This window comes from Camelus ferus, chromosome 10 (genome assembly GCF_009834535.1).
Source record: "Camelus ferus isolate YT-003-E chromosome 10, BCGSAC_Cfer_1.0, whole genome shotgun sequence".
In the NCBI taxonomy this organism is placed as follows: Eukaryota; Metazoa; Chordata; class Mammalia; order Artiodactyla; family Camelidae; genus Camelus; species Camelus ferus.
The window spans coordinates 57,119,855-57,145,299 of NC_045705.1; the positions used below are offsets into that span (position 1 = coordinate 57,119,855).

At 35.8% G+C, this 25,445-nt stretch overlaps 1 protein-coding gene across 7 annotated transcripts in view; it reads left to right on the forward strand.

Moving 5' to 3' along the window:
- Positions 1-25,445, forward strand: part of NUP98 (nucleoporin 98 and 96 precursor) — an 81,640-nt gene that overhangs the window by 50,299 nt on the left and 5,896 nt on the right. For 6 of the 7 annotated variants that reach the window (XM_032489229.1, XM_032489228.1, XM_032489233.1 and 3 more), the window contains 13 exons: positions 1,585-1,698; positions 2,370-2,508; positions 5,800-5,977; positions 6,758-6,922; positions 12,258-12,440; positions 13,163-13,319; positions 14,653-15,082; positions 16,355-16,584; positions 17,960-18,226; positions 22,052-22,209; positions 23,013-23,156; positions 23,910-24,052; positions 25,174-25,395. In XM_032489229.1, coding sequence (XP_032345120.1) covers positions 1,585-1,698; positions 2,370-2,508; positions 5,800-5,977; positions 6,758-6,922; positions 12,258-12,440; positions 13,163-13,319; positions 14,653-15,082; positions 16,355-16,584; positions 17,960-18,226; positions 22,052-22,209; positions 23,013-23,156; positions 23,910-24,052; positions 25,174-25,395 — 2,530 coding nt within the window. The remainder of the gene's footprint in view (positions 1-1,584; positions 1,699-2,369; positions 2,509-5,799; positions 5,978-6,757; positions 6,923-12,257; positions 12,441-13,162; positions 13,320-14,652; positions 15,083-16,354; positions 16,585-17,959; positions 18,227-22,051; positions 22,210-23,012; positions 23,157-23,909; positions 24,053-25,173; positions 25,396-25,445) is intronic. The other variant, XM_032489230.1, reaches the window with a different exon arrangement.

Below are 25,445 nucleotides of genomic sequence, written 5' to 3' on the forward strand. Positions count from 1 at the left end.
AAAGTTCCTTTGTGTCCCTGTCTCCAGAAGCCAACCACAGCCTGGTTTCTGTCACATAGATTAGTTTTGCTTATTCTTTTCTTTTTTTTTTTTTGAATTTTGTTTTTGTTTTTGTTTTTGGAGGGAGAGGAGGTAGTTAGGTTCACTTATTTTAATGGCAGTACTGGGGAATGAACTCAGGACTTCATGCATGCTAAACACACGCTCTACCACTGAGCTGTACCCTCCCCCCAGTTTTGCCTATTCTTGAATTTCATATAAATGAAATCATGTTATACATACTCTTTTTGACTCTAATTTTTATGAAATTTTATCCATGTTGTATACTTACTGACAGTTCATTCTTTTTATTGCTGAGTAGTATTTCATTATATGAATGTGACACATTTGGTTTCTCCATTCTGTTAGTGAACATTGAGGTTATTTTACAGTTTTTTTTGATGTGTCTGTGAAATGATTCTGTATCTGATTATCTTACTGCCTTCATTTATATCTTCTAGTCACTTGGTGCCCTAAGGAAAAACTTTATACCTTCACATTAAGAATCCCAAGTATATTTGTGTTTATACATTTACGTGAATTCATTATGATACTACATATTGGTCTTTCTAGTTTTCTCATTGACCTTGTTCACTACCTCCCAATTTAGAATTCCATTCCTAGGGTTACTTTTACAGCCCTCAAAACCTTGTGCATAGAGAAGCAAGTTAACCATGAATGGGCCTTACTGGAGGCTGGAATTTGATCTTATATTAGCCTTAAGCTCTTTCTCTCTCAGAGAGCGAGTTAGCATGATGTCTACCTATAAATGGAACAAGGAGTGATTGAACAAACATACCTGTACTATGTTTTCTTTTATCTCTTCAGAAATCTACCTAGTTAATACTTTTTAAAATAATGGTAATATAGACCTTTAGGTTTCCATTTGTCTGTGGAACTTTCTCATGTAGGACTTTTCATCTTGATTTTAGCTCTCAATTTGGAGATGTAAATTTGAAAGATACAAGAGGTTTATAGACAAGATACAAAACAAAGTATTGGGTTTGGAGTTTTAGTTCCACCTCTACCACTGAATTACTGTATAAGACAAAATCCTGGATTTGGGCATCTTCCATGTGTAAAATAAAAGAAAAAATAAGTCTTTCGCAGAAATGTATTCTATGGAATGCCTTTCATAGTGCAGTATGTTTATGGGTGTCATTTGTAAAGGATTCTGTGATCAGTTAAGTCTTGGAAACACTGGATTAAGTAAGGTTAAATAGATTTGGGGGGGGTTCATAACCTGTAATATACTATCTTGTGCATGTTCCCCAAAGTTATTTGACCAGAAAGCTTTTTTTTTTAAAAAAAAAAAATGGTTTCCCCCGGGAGTAGTGTTTCTTAGAAAACCAGTTTGGAAAAATGCTTTATTTCAGTATACTTTCTCTTTACATAAAAATTTAGTTCCGATTATTTCAGGTAGTTTTTTAAATTATCCTTTTTGTAGGAAATTTTTTAAAAGGAAAAAGTGAAATGAATATTACTGAATATTCTCTAATTAAGGAAAGTCACAACTAATACTATATTCTGTTTCTTTTATCATAGGCATTGTTCTCACTAAGGTTGGTTACTATACTATTCCATCCATGGATGACCTTGCTAAAATTACCAATGATAAAGGAGAGTGCATCGTCTCTGACTTCACTATTGGTCGTAAAGGTGAGTGTGAGTTAGTGGATAAGCCAGAGATCTACACCTTATTTCTGTAGTTAAGTAAAGGAAGCTCTTGATAGCTGAATTTGTGTTTTGCCTACATTTGGACCCACCTTGGCGTGACTAGATGCTGATTGACAAGTAACAAAATAAGACTAGAACCTTGTAACATTCTTTGGTAAGTATTTGACCTACTGCAGTTTTCAACAATTAAAGAAAATACTGTAAACAGCAAGAAATACTAAGTGAGAAAATTGAATTGTTGACAAGAGATGGGTGATATTTAGGTTCAACTTCATATTAAGTTATTACGGATTTAATTTTCTTGGGTAAAAAAATCTCGTCTTGCTGTATTTTAACACTAAAAGAAGGATTTGGGTATTTTAATTCATGCTGCAGGCTGGGGCTAAGGGTTGTTTATTGAGCAGCAGTACAGATACTTGGGAAGAGATTTTTAAAGGCTGTTTTGAGGATAACACAAGTGCTGTGAAAATGCATATGTTAAATCAGGTTAACACTGTATTTGATATCACCTTCTAATACTTATGTTAGATGAAATAACCCATTCAAAGTGTTGCTAGATGATTTAAAACATTCATTAATGTTTAAAACTGCTTACTAGTAGATATTTGCCCTCTATACAAGATAAGTTTTTAACTGTTTACTCTGCCTTATAGGTTATGGTTCAATCTATTTTGAAGGAGAAGTGAATTTGACAAATCTAAATTTAGATGATATTGTGCATATCCGAAGGAAAGAAGTGATTGTCTATTTAGATGATAACCAAAAACCACCTGTGGGTGAAGGACTAAATAGGTATGAATTTATTTACCTATTTGGAAAATAATCAGCTAAATCACAATTTTTTCTCTGTTAGCACAAATTTGTGTTATAAATTTTTTGCAGCTTAGCTTTTTTGAATTACTGTACAGTGTATGATTATTGTCTGTCTACTTTTGTTTAAAAATATAAGTGATAAATGCTACACTGTGACCTTTTTGACTCCTTTTTTTATAATATTATCAGGTCCAATTATTAGTTTCCAAAAATACTTTTTAATAGTATTTATTTTCTTATTTCTGCTGTGGCCATGCTTCACTCTTTCTCTATATTTTAGTATGAGATAGTAGCTTCTAATATCTTTTTCCACAGGTTAAAGGGCCATAGTTAAAATGATTTATGTTCACAACTTACCAAGATTGAGTCATGAAGAGATAGAAAATCTGAACAGCCCTATAACTAACAAGGAGATTGAGTTAGTAATCAGCTCCCCAACCCCATATGCTGGACCAGATTATTTCACTGGTGAATTCTGCCAAGCATTTAAAGAAGAATTCATGTCAGTTCTCCTCAGACTCTTCCAAAAAATTGAGGAGGGAACACTTCCTAACTAATTCTGTGAATCAAGCATCACCCTGATTCCAAAGCAGAACTACAGACAAGTATCTTTGAATATTGATGTAAACACCCTCAACAAAATACTAGCAAATAGAATTCAGCAGTACATTGAAAGGATTATACACCATGACCAAATCAGATTTATTTCTGGAATGTACAGATGGCTTAACTACAAAAATTGATGAATATAAGGAACCACATTTATAGAATGAAGGAAGAAAACCACGTGATATCTCAATTGATGCAGAAAAGCATTTTTAACAAAGTTCAACACTCTTTCATGATAAAAACACTGAACAAAACAGAGATAGAAGGAAACTACCTCAGCATAATAAAGGCCATATTTGAAAAACCCACAGTGAATATCATACTCAGTAGTGAAAGACTGAAAGCTTTTCTTGTGGAATCAGGAATAAGACAAGGATGCTGAGTTTTGCCTCCTCCATTCAACATAATACTGGAAGTCCTAGCAAAAGCAATTAAATAAAAAAAAAAGACATTCAAATTGGAAAGAAAGAAGTAAAATTATCTCTGTTCACTGATGACAAAATCTTATGCATAGAAAGCCTGAAGATTCCACAAAAAACATATAGCTAATAAACAAATTCAGCAAGGTAGCAGGATGTAAAATCAACACAAAAAAATCAGTTGAGTTTCTGTACACTAGCAATGAATTATCTGAAAAGGAAGTTAAGCAGTTTGACTTACAGTAACGTCAAAAAGAATAAAATACTTAGGAATAAAGTTAACCAAGGAGGCAAAAGACTTGTACACTGAAAACTATAAAACATTGCTGAGAGAAATTGGAAGACAAATAAATGGAAAGATAGCCCATGCTCATGGATTAAAAGGCTTAAAATTGTTAGAATGTCTGTTTTACCCAAAGCAATCTACTGATGTAATGCGATCCCTATCAAAATCCCAGTTGCATGTCCTTTTTTTAAAAAAAAGATTTTTTAATTAATTATTTATTTAGTCAGTCTTTTTTGGGGGGGGTTAGGTTTTTATTTATTTATTTTAATGGAGGTACTGGGGATTAAACCCAGGACCTTGTACATGCTAAGCACACGCTCTGCCACTGAGTTGTACTTCCCCCTGACCAGTTACATTTCTTGCAGAAATAGAAAAATTCATCCTCATTTTATACAGAATCTCACCAGTACCACAGATAGCCACATATATGATTAAATGATTTTCTGTAAGCTTGCCGAGACCATGAGATGGGAAGAGAACAATCTCTTCAACAAATATTTTTGGAAAAACTGAATATCCATGTGAAGAAGAATGAAGTTAGACCCTTACCTTATGCTGTATATAAAAATTAAATGAATCAAAGACCTAAACATAAGACTTAAAACCATAAAACTCTTAGAATAAGGCATTGGAGAAGTTTCACAACATATTGAACAAGGATTTCCTAGGCCCAACTCTAAATGCATAGGCAACAAATAGTAAAAATAAAAAAGATGCTCAACATTGCTAATAATTAGGGAAATGCAAATTTAAACCACAGTGAGCTATCACACCCTTTAGGAGGTTACTATAAAAGAAAAGTAACGTGTTTTTGTGAAAGTGTGGAGAAATTGGAGCCTTTGTGTGTTGGTGGGAATGTAAAATGTGGCACAGCTACTATGGAAAAGAGTATGCATGATGGTTCCTCAAAAAGTTAAAGGTGATCCAGCAATTCCACTTCTGAGTATATATCTAAAAGAATTAAAGGCAGGAGCTTGAAAAAATATTTACATACCCATATTCATAGCAGCACTATTCATAGTAGCCATGAGGTATACACACAATGGAATGTTAGCCTTAAAAAAGGAAGGAACTCTGACACATGCTACAACTTGGATGAACCTGTAGGATATTATGCTAAGTGAAATAAGCCGGTTGCAGAAAGACAAATACTCTATGATTCAATTTATTTGAGGCATCTAGAGATCAGATTCATAGAAGCAGGAAGTAGAATAGTGGTTGCCAGGTGGCTGGACATAGAGAGAAATGGGGAGTTGTTTTTTAATGGGTAGAGTTTCGGTTTTTCAAGATGAAGAAGTTCTGGAGATTGTTCACACAACAATGTGAATATGTTTAATACTACTGAATGGTACAGTTAGAAATGGTTAAATGGTAACCTCTATCATACTTCTTTGCTACAATAAAATAATATTTAAAAAGTCATCTATTATATGCTAGTCATTGTACTAGATGCAAGGTGTACAGAATGAATAGGACATATCCTTGATTTCAAATATTGCTCTTAGAAGAAGCACATTACCATTATTATAGTCCTCTTCACACTCACTGTTTAATGATTAATACTGTGATGTTCCTCATACCTCATTCTGCAGGCATTTATTGTTAGTAGTTGCCACTGTTATTACTATTGTTGTTATTTACAATAGCACTTTAAGAGCTTCACTAAGATCTTAAGTCCATAAGCACTGGACTTGGTTAAGGATGTATATAGCTTAAGTGTTACTAAAATCAGATAAAAGGAGTTTGACACTCTAGAATCAGATACTTAGTTGGTGTAGAGGTAATTCCTTGCTCTTAAGCCAGTCTACCTTGGGAGGCAAGACTCAAGTTTATGAAACACCTGCAGAATAATTCCAAAGTAACACAGTTAGCTTTATTTGCTATTTATATAGATGTTACTTGGCTTTCTGGTCCTAAATATGAAACATTTACACTTCACTCGGTTGTTTATTATAGGAAGGCTGAAGTTACATTGGATGGAGTTTGGCCAACAGATAAAACATCTCGATGTTTAATAAAGAGCCCAGATCGACTTGCTGATATCAACTATGAGGGAAGATTGGAAGCAGTTTCAAGGAAACAAGGAGCTCAGTTCAAAGAGTACCGTCCTGAAACAGGTTCTTGGGTGTTTAAGGTATAGTCACTTAACCTAGTTCTTATAAACTGTAGTTAGACATTATAAACAGTATATAGTGTATAGAAGTTATAAGCCTAGTTCTTATAAACTATAGTTATAAACTATGTTAGAAGGGATCCTCTCAAATTCTGTTTTTACAAATTAGAAAATAGATACAGAGACACATAATAATATGCTCAAAATTACACATGTTGTTAAACCCCAGAGCAGTAAGGGAGCAGTTACAAACTTTATGGGCTGATGATTCAAATCCTGCACCCTATCTTGTGACCATTTAGATACACCTCTACAGTGTGGTTTTTCTAATTTGTGGCATCATTAGGGACATTAGGCAGAATTTTTGTCTCTTGATAGATCAGCTCTTCCTAAATAATTGTTATTCTTTTAAAGATTTTGGGGATGTAGATGTTGACTTCTTTCCTTGATAGTTTAGTACAGTGGACTCTCTCTTCTAGGCCAGTTGGATTATTTAGCCTGTTGAAGGCCTTTGTGTATGTAGAGAAGAACTAGACAGTATGTAGATGCGAAAATAGTAAGGGCTCTTTTGGATATAGTTTCCTGTATTAATATATTCAGTAATTATATGAGTACTACATGTACCAAACATCTAAATCTTGGGAAAACAGTAAAGTGTGATAAATGACATTCATTGTGCTTTAAATATTTTGATTTTTTTTTTAAAGCTAATTCTGCAAGGTTGCAAGGGCAAGCATTGTGGAAACCCTTCTGAATGTAATAGTGTTAAAATTGATTTTGTTGGATTCTTCTCTTCCTTAGGTCTCCCATTTTTCTAAGTATGGCCTTCAGGATTCTGATGAAGAGGAGGAGGAACGGCCATCCAAAACTAGTACAAAGAAGTTGAAGACTGCCCCTTTGCCTCCTGCAGGCCAGGCCACCCCATTCCAGATGGCTCTTAATGGCAAACCAGCACCTCCACCCCAGGTAGAGACAGGACAATGAATTTGAATGGAATCCATGATACAGAAGTTGAAAGCAAGTCATTCAGCTAGTACAAAGCTGTTATGTGACACCTGGAACTTTGAAGAGTACAAATGTATTGGCAATCATATTGAGACAAGTACAAAGGAGGGCTTAAGGTGGTACTGGCATCTGTTTTTTACTTGAGAGATTTAAAGAATTCTCTTGCTGTTTGGATCATTGCTTCTACAGATTGTCATTCTTAAACACCTCCCTCTCTTTCATTTGGACTTCTGAATTCTCTGCTCAGTGATCAACTTAAGATAGTATTTTGCTTGTGTAGGTTGATGCCAAGTAAATCCTACTTTTGTTGACCATCTAATGTGCAGTTTATTCTTATTCTTTACCTCTGTGGATTTTTAAAAAGTTCAATTAGCTTTCTGCGAGGGTTTTTAAACTCCATTTTTCTCAAGTTGTTCACTTATACTTCAGGTAATCTCTTGATATTTGTATTTTAACAATACATAATCTTTATGAAAATACATAAAGCTTTAGAATACAAATGAATTACTTGGCTTGGAGAGAGTAGGGGCTGCATTGTTTATTGCAGTTACTTGTATCATACTCTTTTTCAGTATTGTTAAGCCAGTATATGCCTTTTGTCCTTGTAAGGAAAGGTTTGTATTTTAAATATCAGGTAGTTTTTTTGCCAACACGTAAAGAGTTTTACTTTCATTTGGATGTTGTTTATATTCAGTCAAGTTATAAAAAAATTTTTTTTCTTTGCTGCCATACTCCCTCAAAGAAGAGAACTTGATACAGAATTTCTTTGTAAAGCATCCTCTACCTCTCAGCTGCTAAAAGCAGGACCTTTGGAATTTTCCACGCTACAATTCTTATGGCTGCTAAAATGTGCGATTTTTATGATTTATTAAATAATTTCTTGGGAGGCACTGTCTGCAGATTGTTGTGTACGTATGTTCATGTTTGCGCGTGGGGGGGGGTCCAATAAGTGGGAAATGGGACATATGCTGACTTATCTTTATACTATTTGTAGCATTTCGAATAGCCCCAAGAAATCTCTTCTGAATTTAAGAAATGGCTATAAATGGACTTGAGTTTCCAGTTACCCATATTCATTTTGTCTGACTCACATACTTTGTATAAATTCTCTTTCCAAAGTGTTTTTTAATCTTACGTTTACATGTATTTCTAAGATAAGAGTTAGCCTTCATTTCTGCCAATAAAAGTAGTACGTAGGATCCTAAATATACAGCTGGAAAAGAAAAGCTTCTCTGTGGACAGACAGAAAATTTATGTACTGTTGATATCACATCAGTGGTTTTAGGCTCTTTAATTCCCTGAATACAAATAGTAAGAGGTATCTGTAAATTTCTATGATGGCACTACACTAGGTGAGAGTTCTTTTGAAAAGTTGAGCACCAAAAAATTTCAGAACAAGGTCTAGGAAAAAGAGGTGGTAAGGATTAAGATGGGCAATGAGAACAATGAATAGGTATCTTTTTCAGGTATCTCTTTGATAGAGGAAGTTGGTGGTCTTTGACCTTTTGGGTGCACGAAGCAGAAATGGGAGAAATGGGTAGATTGTTTAGATATTCACGCTAATGTGTTAGACCAGTAATGTGTGATTCTGGAGAACTCTTCAACTGTGATGCCCAGTGACCTGTGTGAGGTGGGTGGGAAATGCTAGTGGTTGCACAGTTTTTAGTTATTAGTACCAGAGACCTACATTTTACTTGGCATGAGGAAAATACTTGAACCATCTGAATAAACTGGGAACAGCATCGTCTTCTCATCCAAGCATCAAGATGACTGTCTTCACATTGTCACCTGGCCTCCTGAAGAGATTGATTTCTGTGATGTGGTGGTCCTTCAGTCTGTTGTAGCTTTTTTTCCCCTCTGTACACACTCTCAGGTTCTCTGAGGGTGGGGGGATTCTTTGAGGCTAGGAAACTGGTTTTGTTTAATGGTTACATTTATTCTACTACCTTTTATATAATTTCCTCAGTCCCCTCTTTGCATTTCATTCTTAAGCCTTGCTTTGCTCCTAAAGAAGCAAGTAAATCTAAGCAAACAGAAAACAGAAAGGTAACTAAATTTTTATGTAATCTCTTATGCCTTTTAAGTTAGGGAAAATGTTGGCAGAAAAACCTTCATCACACAGATGAATTAAGGCGGTTGCAAACATTTGTTTGGTAGTTAGAACATTTGTTCCAAAATGCTCATCTGAGACTTAGTTTTCAGCTGACTGCCTCAGTACCTTGGTGAGCTTTGATTCTATAGATTTAGCATGAGGCTCAGGGTCAGGTGATTGAGATACACACCCAGGGTTCAGAACTGTTTGTCAGATCTTTGGCATTGAGGTAGAGAGACACGTTGCTTTTTCCTCTCAGCCTTATTCTGAAATGTGACTTGTGTTCAGTACAGTCAAAGCAAACGAGTTGACTTGCTCAGAAACTTAGCAAGTCACTTGATGAGCGCATTCAATAATTGTTCACTTGATGAGCGCATTCAAATAAATTTTTTATAGTTGTACTTCATAAAAAAGTTTTTTAAAGGAAAAAAGTGATTAGGGTTTAGAATAAAATTCCACTTTATCTTTTGTTTACATTTTAAAAAAAGATAAAGTGGCAGCTATCTAAATTTATCCAGTGAATCTATATATTTTCATTCATATTTTATCTAGTTTTTATATATTACATATATATAAAATAATTCTATAGCCACAAAGTCCTTTTGCTTCATATATTCATGTTATTGAGTCATATTCCTCCTGCAGTAATATCCATGAATGTATGTGTATAAACATGCACATTCTTGTGGGCCTTTGAAACCCTGTTATGGAATTTCCCTTGAACACAATATTGTTGACAGTGCTGATTTTCCAGCAAAATGAACATAAAACATTCTTTGCACTTAGAAAACAGATTGTTTTGGAGGCAGGCAATAGTAGTAGTTATACTGGATTAAGCTGTTTGGCTGGGAGGACAATACGAATTATTTAAACATCGGTTTGACCTTGGATTGGGTATTCACCCTTCATTGAATAAGGGTATCTTGATATACTTTACTTATTTGAATTACTTTATTGGATTAAGAGATATTTTATCTTTAGGATTTTGTTATATGAGTTAGAGAATCGAGATTTCCAAAAACATTAATGTTTCAGTACTGAAACCTGACCTTCCATGTATCTAAAGAGACAGTCATTTTACAAATAGTGTCTGTGTACTTAGTATTTGTAATGGACTTCTTTTCTTTTTCCTTCTTTCCTTCCTTAATTTCTTCTGAGTCACCAATTTTTTATTAGTCTACTTTTCTTTCTAGGACTGGCTTTGAAGAAGCACCTGCTCTCCCAAGATTTCTTTAAAAGTAACCTCTTTTGGGGTAGTTTATTGCAATTACTTAGATATACTTAAAATTCACACACGGGGGTTCTAGGATTTTGCCTGGACCTCATAGTTTCATAGTAATTCTTTTCCCCTGTTCACTTATTCGACGATATTAGCCTATTAGGTTTGAAGTCTACGCATAAGGGTAAAGCAAATAAAATCTTGATCCTTGGCATTCTTCAAGATAGGCTGAGTCCCATAGGACTCTGATCTAGTTATTTGATGAAATCCTCCCACTTTGCCAAAACGTTCTAAGTGAGCATGTCTTGCTGTTACTATTACTCGTTTGTTGAATAGTATAAAAAATTGGAGCCATCCTCCCCCTTCTTCCTTTCTTCCCACCTATAATCACTCTTTATCCTTTTATAGTTATTAGTCGCATTTTCTACCTTATAGCAAGCACTGCATTAGGCAGTAGAAATAAAGTGTTTTGATGAATATTGGATTTAACACTACTTGGTGTTAGATACATAAAATAGTAGGTTATAATCTCTGCTTTCAAGCCTTCACAATCTGGTAGGACAAATATATATATACACACACACATTTATGTGTGTGTGTATATATATTACAAGAAATAATATGTCATGGTACATTATGTAAAATAAGTACAGACAATATTATGGGAACAAGCAGAAGAGGGTATTCTGACAAGTTTACAGAGTCTGGGGAGTTTTAAAAAGTACCATTTTTGCATTTTAACTGTTACCTAGCCTCCAGTTTTGTTAGAGCAGTCCTTGGGGAATGTTCACGACTAAAGTGGCAATTCACTGTATCCAACACCCCAGTTTTTTGGGGGGTTTTTTTGGTATGGTTATAGATGGGAGTAATCATTTTTTTAGTGAGGATATTTGTGGAAGGGATGCAGAGGAGTAATAGATATACCTTTGAAAATAAGTTTTTAACAGTTACACTAATTGTTTCTTGGTCCAAAGAAGTCATGAAACTTTTTTTAAACCATCTGTTGTATAATAGCATCCTTTTGAAATTTTGCATGAAATAGGCCACTTGTGAAAGATAAACCAAAAAATTGTAGGGGTTTAGCAATCTACAGATGATATAAGAAAGATAACTGGTAGAACTCTTAGATGAGGATGTTTCATAAATTGGTTTAGCCCCTTGTTAACATTTTACCAAGTCGTATGTGACTTTAGGATATATTTAATGAAATGTTCTGAGCCAATTAATTTTACAGTGTGTTTCAGCTTTGTATTTACCTTTTTAAACCATACTGTTAATCATGGCTGTATCTTTAAAACTGCTTAATAAATGTGAATATAACTCTCGACACATTTAAACATAAATGAATTATTCCCGGATTGAAAATGTTCCTCATGTTATTTTGTGTTTCCTTTGGGAAATTAGAGTAGACATTCCTCATCTGACATGGTACTGTGCAGGTAGAACCCAGTTAACCTTAGGATTCAGTCACTCAAAAGATAAATTCCAAGGTCAAAGTTGTGTGTGTTAACTAGAAATTTTATTTCTAAATGTTTTCTTTAAGAAAATGCAAAGTTACTGAAGACTTTGATACTTGTCCCTTTTATTCTCTTGGCCTATTGATTTCTGGCTACAAGGCAGTGTAAGGGCAGGATAACCCTGTGTGAATCAGAAAATTACAGTTGCTAGCTAAATCAGGGAAAGCATAATCTTTATTTGAAGGCTACCATTTGTTCAGGGTGAGTGCTGGCATAGATTGCAGACAGCAGACCATAACATTGCAGAAGGGTGATTCCATGAATCCTCATTTAGATCCTAAGTACTAATAGAAGAACTTTGGAGTAATTGTTATTAAATCCTCATTAGCAAATTTGTTACCTCACATTATAATAGAATGGGCAGAATCTAATACTGTTTTATTCTAAATAAACTTAATATGGTCTAGAAGCTCTATGTCTATTTGGTGTAATTTAATGCTGCTTCCCTAATCTTTCTGCTATCTACAGAGCCAGAGCCCAGAGGTGGAGCAGTTAGGGAGGGTTGTGGAACTGGACAGTGACATGGTAGATATCACCCAGGAGCCAGTTTTGGATTCCATGTTAGAAGAGAGCGTGCCTGAGGATCAGGAACCTGTGTCCGCCTCAACACACATTGCATCTTCACTGGGAATTAATCCACATGTCTTACAGGTGAAGTCCTAACCCATCCTTACTACACCAGGAATCCAAACTAATATTTATCTCCCTTTCATAACATCAGGTTTTTTCCTTCATTAATCACTTAAGAGCATTGAGTGGTCATTGGAATGAGAAGAAACAGGAATGTGGCCCATGTTTGGGCATCATTTTCCTGTTTGTGGAGGGAAGGCTATATGGAGATTCAGAAGACCTAGATTCTAACTTCAGTTTTGTAACCATTACTATGTGACTTTTGGGCAAGTCATTTAATATGTGTGAGCACTGATGTTTCTCTATAAAATATTCATTTTATAGTTCATTTACTTCAGAGTGGTTTTGAGGCTCTAGAAAGTGCTCCACAAAAGTTAAAAAAAAAAAAAACATAGATACAAGTTTCTTTAAGCTCTGTCTCCACTTGCTCCTGCTTATGCCTTTTGTCACATTATGAATATAGCCTTTGTCTTCTTTTTGACTTTGAAATTAATTCATTGAGCAAACATGTGAGTAATGCTGTGTGCCAGGCTCTGGTGAGACTGCATATACAAAGGAGAGGAGTTTTACATAACTTCTATCCTCCAGGCACACATAGTGTAATGGAGTCAGTCACACAATTTTATACTAGCTCTGGACACAGCCTGAGACAGAACTTTTTATTGGTTGTTGTAAACTGTATTTTTCTTTTATGGCCTTTGCATTTGGGGAGCATATTCATTCTATAAGTATTACCTTTTTAGATCATGAAAGCATCTTTGCTTGCTGATGAAGAAGATGTAGATATGGTCATGGATCAACGCTTCAGTCGCCTTCCTTCTAAAGCAGATACTTCTCAAGAAATCTGTTCTCCCAGGCTCCCCATTTCAGCAACTCACTCATCAAAATCCCGTTCACTAGGTACTGTAAAAAATGCTGTTTTACAAGAAAGCCATAAAGTTCAGCTACTCATGTATCTTCTTCTAAGTTGAGTCAACTTCTAGCAAATATCCCTCTAAAGGCATCTGATAATAAAGATGCCAAAGGAAACGTACTCTTAAAAATATGTTAGGTGGGGCCCGTTTTTAAAAAAACAAGATTATTTGGTGCAGATGCAGAAGTTGTATGGAGAAAAAGGCATTTGTGTTTTGTTTAGGGGCGTATCGTCCTGCACTATACTCTGTATAGTTCTAACACTATCCTTACTGCTTTCCAAGGGCAACTGTTGCTTCTTACAATACACAAAGCTTTTCTGCTTTGCCCTAAACCTTCCCAAATTCCCAGGGAAGCATTTACCTGTTTCATTTTAAAGCTTTTTCTTTTCTAGTGAGCTTGTAACTATGTGGATTGGAGGTCAAGTGTTGGTATCAACAAAGCACTTAATAAGCAGGTATAATTTCAGAACATTTTGAAAGCCAGAGGAACTACTAGGAAGAGATTTGTTTATGTTGTCTTAAAAACTAAATGTTTATTTTTCAATTCTTTTCAGTGCCCTTATTACAAACTTTCATTTAAAAAAAAATAATAAAGCATCAGTTAAACTTTTATAACAGCCTTTTCCATAATGAGCACTACATGAAACCTCATACTTCAATAACTAACTCCTTGCTTTAGATAGGAAACAGGCAATAGTAACAAGAACTATCCTTCTAAAAGGCATATATGCAACACAAGATGCTTCAGTGGGTTCTTGTTTCCTTAAGTCTAGCACTGAGTGCTGGAGTGTTAGGAATTTGAGTTCTGATCTTACTTTTTATAGTGACTAAGAAAGGGTTGCATTTGGCATTCTGATGAGGGCATGAGCCTTGGTGTCAGACTTATCTGGGCTTACCTCTCAGGCATGCCACTTAGTAGCTTTGTGGATTTGGACAAGTAACAGAACAGCCCAGTTTTCCTACCTATAAAATGAGAGCAGTAATATTCTTCACTTAAAGTTATTGAAGGATAAAATGAAATAATGAAACAATGTATACATATGGCTTATATGGATTCTGCTGCAGGTAAGTGCTAGATAGTTTTTTAAATAGTAATAGTGTTTGTTATTAATGTTATTGTTGTTGACATCATCATCATTAGAATTCCTGCCTTGATTTCCTGATTGAAAAAGTAATTTCTGCAGAGTCTGATATATAACCTGCTTCTGGCCATCTATATCTGATTTAATTAGTTTAATAAAACTAATTTCAACTTTGCTGGTTGTTGTTCAAGAATCAATAGACTGTATTTCCTAATAGTCTTTTTCTCATTATTTTAGTAGGTGGGTTGCTACAATCAAAATTTACAAGTGGAACTTTCCTTTCACCAAGTGCCTCTTTACAAGAATGTCGCACTCCCAGAACATCATCATTGATGAATATCCCATCCACATCCCCTTGGTCTGTCCCTCCACCCCTGACCTCTGTGTTCACGGTGCCCAGCCCAGCCCCTGAGGTTCAGTTGAAAACAGTGGGTACACGCAGGCAACCAGGCCTAGTCCCTCTTGAAAAGTCTGTCACCTATGGAAAGGGGAAACTCTTGATGGACATGGCCCTGTTTATGGGACGCTCATTTCGGGTTGGTTGGGGCCCCAACTGGACTCTGGCTAATAGTGGAGAACAGCTGTGCAGCTCTCAGGAACTGGAAAATCATCAGATTGTTGAGTCTATGGAATATGGATTCCTGCCTAATCCAGCAGCTGTTAAATCGTGAGTTACATTTCCTTATGCTTTTTAAGGAAGGCAATATGGTAGGTGAGAAAAACCTTTCATTACCAAGAGACCCAAGGTCAGGGCCCTGCTTTGTGATCTTTCTAGATAAAATCTCAGCACAGTTTTAGATAGCAGAAGATATTTGTATAATTAAAAATTAAAATGATTAATAACTCCGTTTGTATCATCAGGAGGGTATGAAATGTATATGATACTTACCTAATGGTTAAACTATAGTTGGAAATTTAACAGACCCAAAGCTAATGCGGCAGCATTCCTTGAGTGTTCATCCTTTTTATTGCATTAGTCATTTTTCTGTTTTCTCACTTAGATAGTTGTGATTTCTTCATATATAAAACATAGTCTCAATTAAAGCACATTTCCTATATCTTAGACCTAATAAGGTAGATGTATGAGCTATGGATAACCCGTACACAAGTATTTGGAAATAAGGAAATCTGGTAATTATGTATGTTATATATTTCTACATAATCCCCACCATTAATATTATGTATGTTTATAGTGATACATGCACTACTGATTATCTATATATACTTTTGTGGTAGTTATTAGGCAGTATACATACAGTTTTGTACAAGATATGTAACATTTTTCTGTTCACTTTTTATAATTATAACAAATTGTGCTACCTTTACTACAGATTAAGTATCTATGGTCACCTATTATTCTTAGTTTACAAAGTTGATTTTGAAGAAATAAAAAAAAAACAGCATCTCTTGTACCTCACAGTTAGGAATGTTGATCCTAAACCTAGGTTATCTATGATGTTGTGATATTTTAGGGGTTGTTAATATCAATCTTAAAAATTGGATCAAGGCCAGTTTGCCTATATGCTCGTCTTAAGTGAGAGTCAGTTCCTTATATCTATAAGCTTATTAGCCGCATGACTTTTGATACCTCGCTAAGTATGATTTGAGAAGCACGTGTCCACAAATAGCTTTTGGCCATTAGATTTCATAGTATCCAGATATATTACAGAGGCTATTTCCAAGTCTGATTGTACTGATTCCCATGCTTGTTATAATCTAGCTTAAGAAGCCTTGGGATCCTAAATGTATGGATCAGATAATGTGTTTGCTCAATAGATGTCAAATAAGTTATTGTTTGATTTTAGGAAACAAAATGTCTTTAAAATCACAGTGGAATGTTTTACATTGTTTATTTGTCATCATAAAAAGAAACAAGTTTGATTGGCAGAAAATTCTAGTATCTGTCATTTTCTGTCTTGTTTGTTATTTGCCCTTGTAGCCTAACTGAGTCTCCATTCAAGGTTCATTTGGAAAAACTCAGTTTGAGGCAACAGAAGCCAGATGAAGACCTGCAGTTATACCAGACACCTCTGGAGCTTAAATTAAAACATAGTACTGTCCATGTGGATGAGCTGTGTCCTCTCATTGTCCCCAATCCGGGAGTTGCTGTCATTCATGACTATGCAGATTGGGTTAAAGAAGCATCAGGAGACTTTTTGGAAGCACAAAGTGAGTATGGACTATGCTTCTAACCTTTGATGTCTCAGGAACAGGAGGAGCATATGTTCTTAGGAGTACACATTTCTTTCTGCCAGTGTAGTGGGAGGATGCCTGAGCTTGCAGTTATCTGTAGAGTTGGGATGAGGAAAATCCCAAACAGGAAGAAATTATATCATTGTTTATCAGTACTCTTATGCTCTTGTTCAAAGGAACTGTAGCAGATCAAATCCCTTAGATTTATGAAATTCCATCTCTCCCCACCCAGAGAACATAGGGAGAGAGAGATTCTTCCTTCTTGCTTTTCTAAATACCACCTGTTCTTCCATGTCCAACTCAAGTCCCACTTGGTCTTCCCAACAACTTTGGTGGTTATAACTTCCCTCCCTGACCTCTCTCACTGGTATCTCTTTATAACTATGATGACCGTGTTTTTCTGAACCAATACTTTGATAAAGGGCTTTTCTAATTTGGGTACTATTTCAAGTAGAAAAATCACACGTTTCACACAACATTTCACCTGACCTTTATTGAAAAATGGAGATTATTTTTGGAATGTTCCATACCACACGTTTTGGAAATTGTTTATGTTCATCTCTGTGTTTGCTTCAGTTGTCTCATCTTCTTTTCAAATAGGTAAGTCATATTCCCAGTGCATGCTCCTAAGTAACTTAAGGTAGTAAACAGTGCTTCCTTTTTGTTTCCCTTCTTGAAGGGCAATATAGCGTAGTGGTTAAGAGTATAGAGTTGGACTTCAATTACTTGAGTTTGAATCCAGCCCATCCCTACCAAGCACTATTTTAACTGTCTCCCCCACCAGACATGCTACATGAGAGCAGAGTCTGTTACATATTGCCTGTAATTTTGAGCAAGTCACTTAATTCTGTATACCTCAGTTTCTTCATCTGTAAAATGAAGATCGTAACTACTGTATAGTTACATTGTGTAGATTAGAGGTGGTTTACTCTTAAATGTTTGAGCATTTTTTAGGCTCACTAAATGTTAAGCTGTGCCTATAGCAGAGAATACTCAACTCACAAGTTTTTAGAACACTTTGTATTTCCTAAAGCGTTTTGTGAACAGAATTTGATCAAATTAGAGGACTTTCCTCTATCATAAGAGATTATATTAGCCATAATTATGTTAGCAGAACCTGTTTAAAGGAGCATAGAGTTACATTTGTTACATAAGTATCATGGAGTGAGCAAGCTGTTATACCACACACCTGGACCTTGTTAAGACACAGTTGAGTGAAGTAGAGACAGATTCAGGGAAATCAACTTGAGTTGTTGTTTGGGGTGTTTATTAGTTTATGTACTTCTAATGCCACAAAGTGATTCCATCTATGACTTCATATCATTGTGTTGGTTTCCTGTCACTTTCTTAGTTGTGAAGCACTGGAGCCTAACATGGACATTATGTGAAGCTCTGTGGGGCCACTTGAAGGAGCTTGATAGCCAGCTGGATGAGCCTGGTGAATACATTCAGATTCTGGAACGAAGAAGAGCTTTCTCTCGCTGGCTGTCCCATACTGCTGCACCTCAAATTGAGGAGGAAGTCTCCTTAACCCGAAAAGACAACCCTGTGGAGGCTGTCTTCAGCTACCTCACCGGGAAGAGGATCAGTGAGGCCTGCTCTCTGGCCCAGCAGTCAGGTAGGGCATACAGTCCTTCTCTACACCCCTGCCTACTTCCTACTCACTGTCCCCACCCCTTAATTGTGGGTTTGCCCTTATGTTCTAACCTGAGTATTAGGTATAAATTTCCCAGGAAGATTGCTGGTTCCTCTAGAATATGGAATGTGTCTTCTAGTTTTCCTTTTATAACCTTAAACTTTAAATTTAATTAATTAAAATTATTTCTATTTTATATGCCACACATGCATTTACATAAAACTAGAAAATGTAGATGAGAAAAAAGCAATAAGCTAAGTCACCTAAATCCTTTAGTGCTAATCACTGCAAACATTTCAATGCGCAATTTGTATTTGCAGTGTTTACTTTGTAATATATAATGTATATACAAATATGTATACACAGAACAACATACGCATGTGAACTTTTCGAAGATGATATTCTGCTATATATATACTCTGTTCTATAATGTCCTATAATGTAGATATTATAGTAAATTGTTTCTTAGTATTCTTTTAATATATATAAAATGTACCATGTTAGCAGATTCCTTTTTTTGACATCTAGGTTGTCCCCTCCAACCTCCCACTTCCCCCACCAACTGTAAACAATATTCTGAACTTCTTAAACATATGTGTTTGGCACTAATTCACTTATTTCATTCAAATAAATATATAGAAGTTTAATTTTTGGACCTCCTATATATATTTGTATATTTTTAGTTCCCCATCCTTTAATAAGAGGCATTCATCAAAGTTTATAAACCTTTACACTAACAGTGAAAAAAAGAGGAAAGAAACATTGCCAAAAACAGGAATGACAGAGTGACCATTACTATTACAGAAAAGGGAATACTATGAGAAAGTAGATGAAATTGACAAATTCCTAGGAAGATATAAATTACCAAAGCTCAAGAAAAAGTAGAAAATCTTACTGAATAGGAGTAAACCTTTAGAGGGGAATGAACTCCAGGGCCCAGGAATACCCATGTTTTTTCTTTTATGGTCATTACTACATATCAGAATCAGAAAAGTCAACAACTATGAAATATCTTTTCTTCATTATTAATAGAGCACCTGTGATCAAAATTAAAATTTGAAGTGACTTCTTTGCATAGAATAGAGAGGGAAATAGTGAAAAGTCATCTAATTCTTAAAGGTGCCTCTAAAAAATTCACACATTTGGAGCCTTTCTCCAAGACAGAGTCACATGCATGAAATATTATTCTGTGTAAAACTCGATATGAAATGATTACTGTGTACCATGATTTCTCTGTGTATGTTATGTTGATTTTATCTGAATTTCTTTGGCTGGTTAAAATTCTGAATCTTAATTCTATTTTAGCCAATATTAACATCTATAAAATTTTGACACCCCCCCCCCAAAAAAGAAAGAAAAAGTAGAAAATCTAAATAGATCTATAAAAAATGGAATTAGTAATTTAAAATCTTCCCTCAGAAAAGCTCAGGCCCAGATGTCTTCACTGGTGAACACAAATTTAAAGAAGAAATAATACCAATTTTCTACCTCTCTTCCAGAAAGTAGAGGAGGGAGCTTTTTCCACCTCATCCTGTGATGACATTATTGTCCTGATATCAAAGCAGACCTATAAAAAAACTACATCTAACAGGATATTTAATATTGAAATACTGAATGATTTCACCCTAAGATTGAGAACACCATTTCTGGACATTATTGTAATAGATGTTGTAGCCAGTGTATTCAGACAAGATTAAGAAGCAAAAGTCGTATAGATTAAAAAGGAAGAAATAGAATTGTTTTTATTCACAGAAGGTGTAATTCTGTATGTAGACAATCCTAAGGAATCTACAGAAAAGGTAGTGAGAGTAATAAACTAGTTGAGCAAGGTCTCAGGATTCAAAAATCAGTATTCAGAATTCAATTGTATTTCTATGTATCAGCAACAAATACCCAAAAAGTGAAATTAAAAGAATTAAATTCACAGTAGCATCAGAAAAAACAAAATGCTTAAGGAACAAATGTAAAAAAAATGGCTTATATACTGAAAACCATTGCTGGGGAAGTAAAAATCTAAATAAATAAGGATACGTCCTATATTTGTGGAATATGTCCCAACCCCAGCACTGTTGGCTTATTTGGCTGGTAATACTTCATTGTAAGAGGTTGTCCTGGGCATTGTAGGATATTCAGCAGCATCTCTGCCCTATATGCAAAACAGTCCTTTCCCCTCTAGTTGTGACAACCAGAAACATCTCCAGAATTGCCGAGTGTTCCCTGGGGGACAAAACCACCCAAGTTGAGAACCATTGATGGATTGGAAATTTCAGTATTGTTAAGATGTCTCTTGTCCTCAAATTAATCTGTACATTCAATGCCGTCTCTGTCAAAATCACTAGCAGATGTTTTTGCAGAAATTAATAGACTGATCCTCCTTTGGAAATGTAGAAAAACCTAAACAGTTTTGAAACAGAATGAAGTTAGGAGACTCAGTGCTTTCTAATTTCAAAACTTCCATAAAGCTACAGCATTATGACAATGTGGAACTGGCACAAGGATGAACATACAAATCAATGGAAGAGTAATGAGAATCCAAATATAAAACTCTTTCACTTATAGTCAGTTAATTTATAACAAAAGTGCCATGGTTTAAATGTGAAAAGGATAATCTCACCAACAAATAATGCTGGAAATTTGGATATTCACATGCAGAAGATGAATTTAGATCCTTACCTCGCACCATACACCAAAATCAACTTGAAGTATTCTAGAATCCTACCATTTGCTCAGATTTATGTTCTTATTAACAGGAAAGTCTATGTGAAAAATCAAGGATTGGCAAAAGCTGAATGGTTGATCAGAGCAAAGAGAGATGATCTTAATGAAATGATTGGATCAAGATATGACATGCCAGTTTCTTCTAAAAATTTGTCCAGTAGATATACAGAAATAATCTTTTCTTTTACTATTTTTTGCCTAGAATACTAGCAGCTCATGGTCAGATGGGCTGCAACACTTAACACATGAATCATAGTCCAGTCATATTTTGGTTGCCTATATATACAATCAGGGAGACAGCTTGGCCTGTTAACACATTTCTAGAAGTGTTCCTGATGCGTGATTTCTTTCCTCCAGGCCTCTCTAGTTTGTGAAGGAAACTCTGAGATGAGAGCCTTAGTTTCTGGCAGGACAGTACTTTAGTCATTAAACAGTGACCCAAAAACAAAAGGAAAAGGAGTATTGACTTTTAGGAGGTATGTATTAGGGCTGAAGCAGAGTGTTATTCTTTTAACTCACAGTTTAACTGGCAATTATCATCAACTGGAGTTTCCATCCTCTCACATTCTGGTTAATTAGAATCTTTTTATTGCCCCAGGCCTTTGTACTTAAATTTTTTTATTAAGAGAGATACTGGACCCATGAGAGTGAAAGATTCAACCATTCTCTTTATCTCATACATACATATGTTTTTCCTTTAGGTTTGATTTGCCATTTCTGTGTCATTATATAGTATTTACTAGTTGGGCATGTTTACAATTATGTCATCTCAGTTTTCACTTTGAACCAGATGACATTTCCCTCCATTTTACAGATGAAGTGCCTTGTGTAGGGTCACAGAAGTAATAGAGATCTGACACTGAACTCTGCATACTATACAATCTATATGTAATTTAGGTTAAACTACATTGAAGATTTTTTTCCCAAGCAGAAAATGGTAAGTTCTTGTCAATATTTTAGCACTACTGTAGAAAGCACTCAGGTGTTCAGTTCTCCCTCTTTCGGGCTAGAAGAAATAAGATAATGACCCCCATTGTTTCCCCAAGTCTGTGAATTCTCATCACCAGAGAACTTCCATTTTTCTTGTAGGTGATCATCGTCTTGCCCTTCTTTTATCCCAGTTGGTTGGCAGCCAGTCAGTCCGTGAGCTGCTTACTATGCAGCTGGTGGATTGGCATCAGCTCCAGGCTGACTGCTTCATCCAGGATGAGAGACTGCGCATCTTTGCCCTGTTGGCTGGAAAACCGGTATTTTCCTCTTTTCTTGTAAACGCACATATAAATTTTCTCATAGATTCAGGATTGCTTGAGGTTAAAGCAAAGAGCTTTCTTTGTAAATTGTACACTATTATACATAACTAAGAAACTTATATTTAATTTTTAGCAGAAATATTTTCAAATTATATAGGTACAACATGTTCAGTGGGGGGAGAATTGGTTATATAGAAATCAAAATGTTAAAATTTCACTATATCCCATTTCATAGTGATAAACAATTTAATTTACCTGTCTTCCTAGACATATGTCTATTTCAACATATATGCATGCATATTTACCCTTGTATATATTCAAATAAAATGAATTATATATAGCAGTTCTGCAACTTTTTTTTTAACACACTGTATCTGAACATTTTTTCATGCTGTGCGGCCTCTTTCTTTTTAATAGCTACTTTTAGTCCATTTTATGGATGATGTATCATAATTATTTTAAGCCAGTTTTCTGTTGCTGCCTACTGTTTACTTGCCGTCAATTTCCAAAAATGAAATAGCTAATCAGAATTTTGTCACAACTTAACGTTGGCAGCTCTGGGCAGTGAGAAGACCTCTTTGCTCTCAGTGGTTCTCATCTCTTCTTAGAGAACTGATTGTCTAAGTCCACCCTGTCATCTTCCTCCAAGGGACTATGTGTTTTATATCTGGATCATTAACACTGCTTTTTAAATCATTTAAAATGCAACTTGAATGAGTGAACAACATGCAGACCTGGGCAGTAACCAGTACCAGGTAATGTATAATGTAGAGCTGCAATGGCAATTTTGTTTCCTACAGGTATGGCAGCTCTCAGAGCAGAAGCAAATCAATGTATGCTCCCAGTTGGACTGGAAACGTTCCCTGGCTGTCCATCTTTGGTATTTGCTTCCACCAACAGCCTCCATTTCCAGGGCACTCAGCATGTATGAAGAAGCATTTCAGGTATATGTGTTTAGAAGAGCGAAGTAAGAGTCCTGGTAGGAGTTTTCTTTTTGCTAGAGAAGTACTGTGGAGGAAAAAACCATCAAGTCATATTTCCTAATACTCTTTCCTCAGTGCCTTTTTTTTTTTTAAGTACCATAAAGTTGAAATGGACACCCAAAATCTGATGGGAAACTTCTTCAAGTATCTACTTCTATTTTGTTTAATGTAATGAGTTTCCATAACTGACTTTCTTATTGCTGTTTTCCTACCCCAGCATCAGAGGGTTTTTCTTCATTCCTAATGCTATCTTATTCCTTTATGAATTCCCTGAGACCTCAGTATAGCCCCAAACTAGTGTATTTGAAATTTGCCTCTTATTATTATATCTCATATTCCTTGTCCATGTTATAGTTAAAGAATTATTACTGTTTTTAATGCCATCATTCTGTTCTTTTCTTACTGTTCATTTTTATTGTCTTTGATATCATTTGCCAGAATTACTTCTCAGGAAAAAAAGAACACTAAAAAAAAACTGAGTGTAATAAGAATTATGGCAATAGAGGAGGTGGGATTCGTGAGAGCTATCTGAGGTCTTTGCCAGTCCATTGAAGGAAGTTGAAATATGTCTCTGATCAAAATAAATTTAAAATCCTTGAGACATTCTTTTAGAGAATGTCCCATCGTTCCTAGTACACATCTGAGTAACTGAGACATGACAGCATCCAGTGAAACACACTAGCAGCTGATGTATTGTTTTATCAAATTCTTCAGAATACCTCTGAGGGTGACAGATATGCCTGCTCCCCACTTCCCTCATACCTGGAGGGCTCTGGCTATGTGGTAGAGGAGGAGCAAGACTCACAGAGACCTCTTCAAGACGTCTGTTTTCACCTTCTAAAACTCTACAGTGACAGGTAAATCAGAGCCATGTGTTAGTCATTTGAGGGCTCCATGAGCCTAGGGAGTCCTTTTCTGAGAGATGTACCTCAAGGTGCCAGAAATAGAGAAATCAAAGCCAGAATGAGATAGTAACCCTTGTTCTCATGTGAGGTAAATTGCTATGACTAAAACTCTTAAAGTGTAAGGAACTGCACTACCCAATATACTGGGCCACTATTCACCTAAGACTATTGTAATTTAAATTACATTTTTAAAATTTAATTGCTCATTCACACTAGCCATATTTCAAGTGTTTAGTAGCCTCATATGGTAATGCCTATCTTATTGATCAAGGCAGATTATAGAACATTTCCATCATCATACAAAGTTCAGTTTGATAGCACTGATCAAGGAAAACTACTCATTGCTTGGAGAGGGTTTAGAAACGTAAAATGTCTGGGATCTTAGGTGAAAGGGAAAAGCTTTAGTTAGTAATCCAAGGCCCAGATCTTTAAAACTTGCAGGTGTGGGATCTTAGCTTATACTGTCTTATGGTCTGGGACTTGCAAGCTAGGAATGTAACACATAGACTGGTCTGGAATCACTGAAATCCCTGGGCCCCTAGCAGAAGAAAAAGCTAGTCTGTAGGGAGACTTTCAACTCTCAGGTACCTGGATTTCTGTACAAAGAATAATACCCACTGTAGACAAAATCGAAGGTGAGAATTACAAGTCATAGAAAGAAATAACCATCATGAAGGCCAGTTCGCTGTTGAAACAGAAGTAGTACTCCAGCAACTTCAGGTAGTACAACAATCGGAAAAACACTAAGACCACTGTTTTTTAAATGGTTAAGAAAAGTAATCGACACTATGAATGAAAGAATGGAAGGGTAAGAGTTTTGAAGACTCCCTTGTACCAGAATGGTACAAATATAGACCAAACAGTTATCAGCAAACCTGTGAGAAGAGCCACAGGAGAGGAGGTGCCTTGGTTTTCAGTAGGATCTATAATCTGGCTGAATTTCAAGGAGGAAGACTGTAAGGCTTATGATGCTTCTGCCTTTATTGTTTTCTAAGCCATAGCCAAAATAGCCAGCGCATCCAGGTGGTCTGTCAGCTGGGTATGGTAACTCTCAGCACATTCTCCTTTTGCAGACATTATGATCTCAATCAGCTGTTGGAGCCTCGAAGCATAACAGCAGATCCTTTGGACTACCGCCTAAGCTGGCACTTGTGGGAGGTGCTGCGGGCTCTTAACTACACCCATCTCTCAGAGCAGTGTGAGGGTGTGCTGCAGGCCAGCTATGCTGGCCAGCTGGAAAGTGAGGGGCTCTGGGAGTGGGCTGTGTTTGTCCTCCTGCACATCAGCAACTCAAGGTGAGAAGCCATTGAACGCACTGAGTGCATCTAGTACAACAGAACAATGA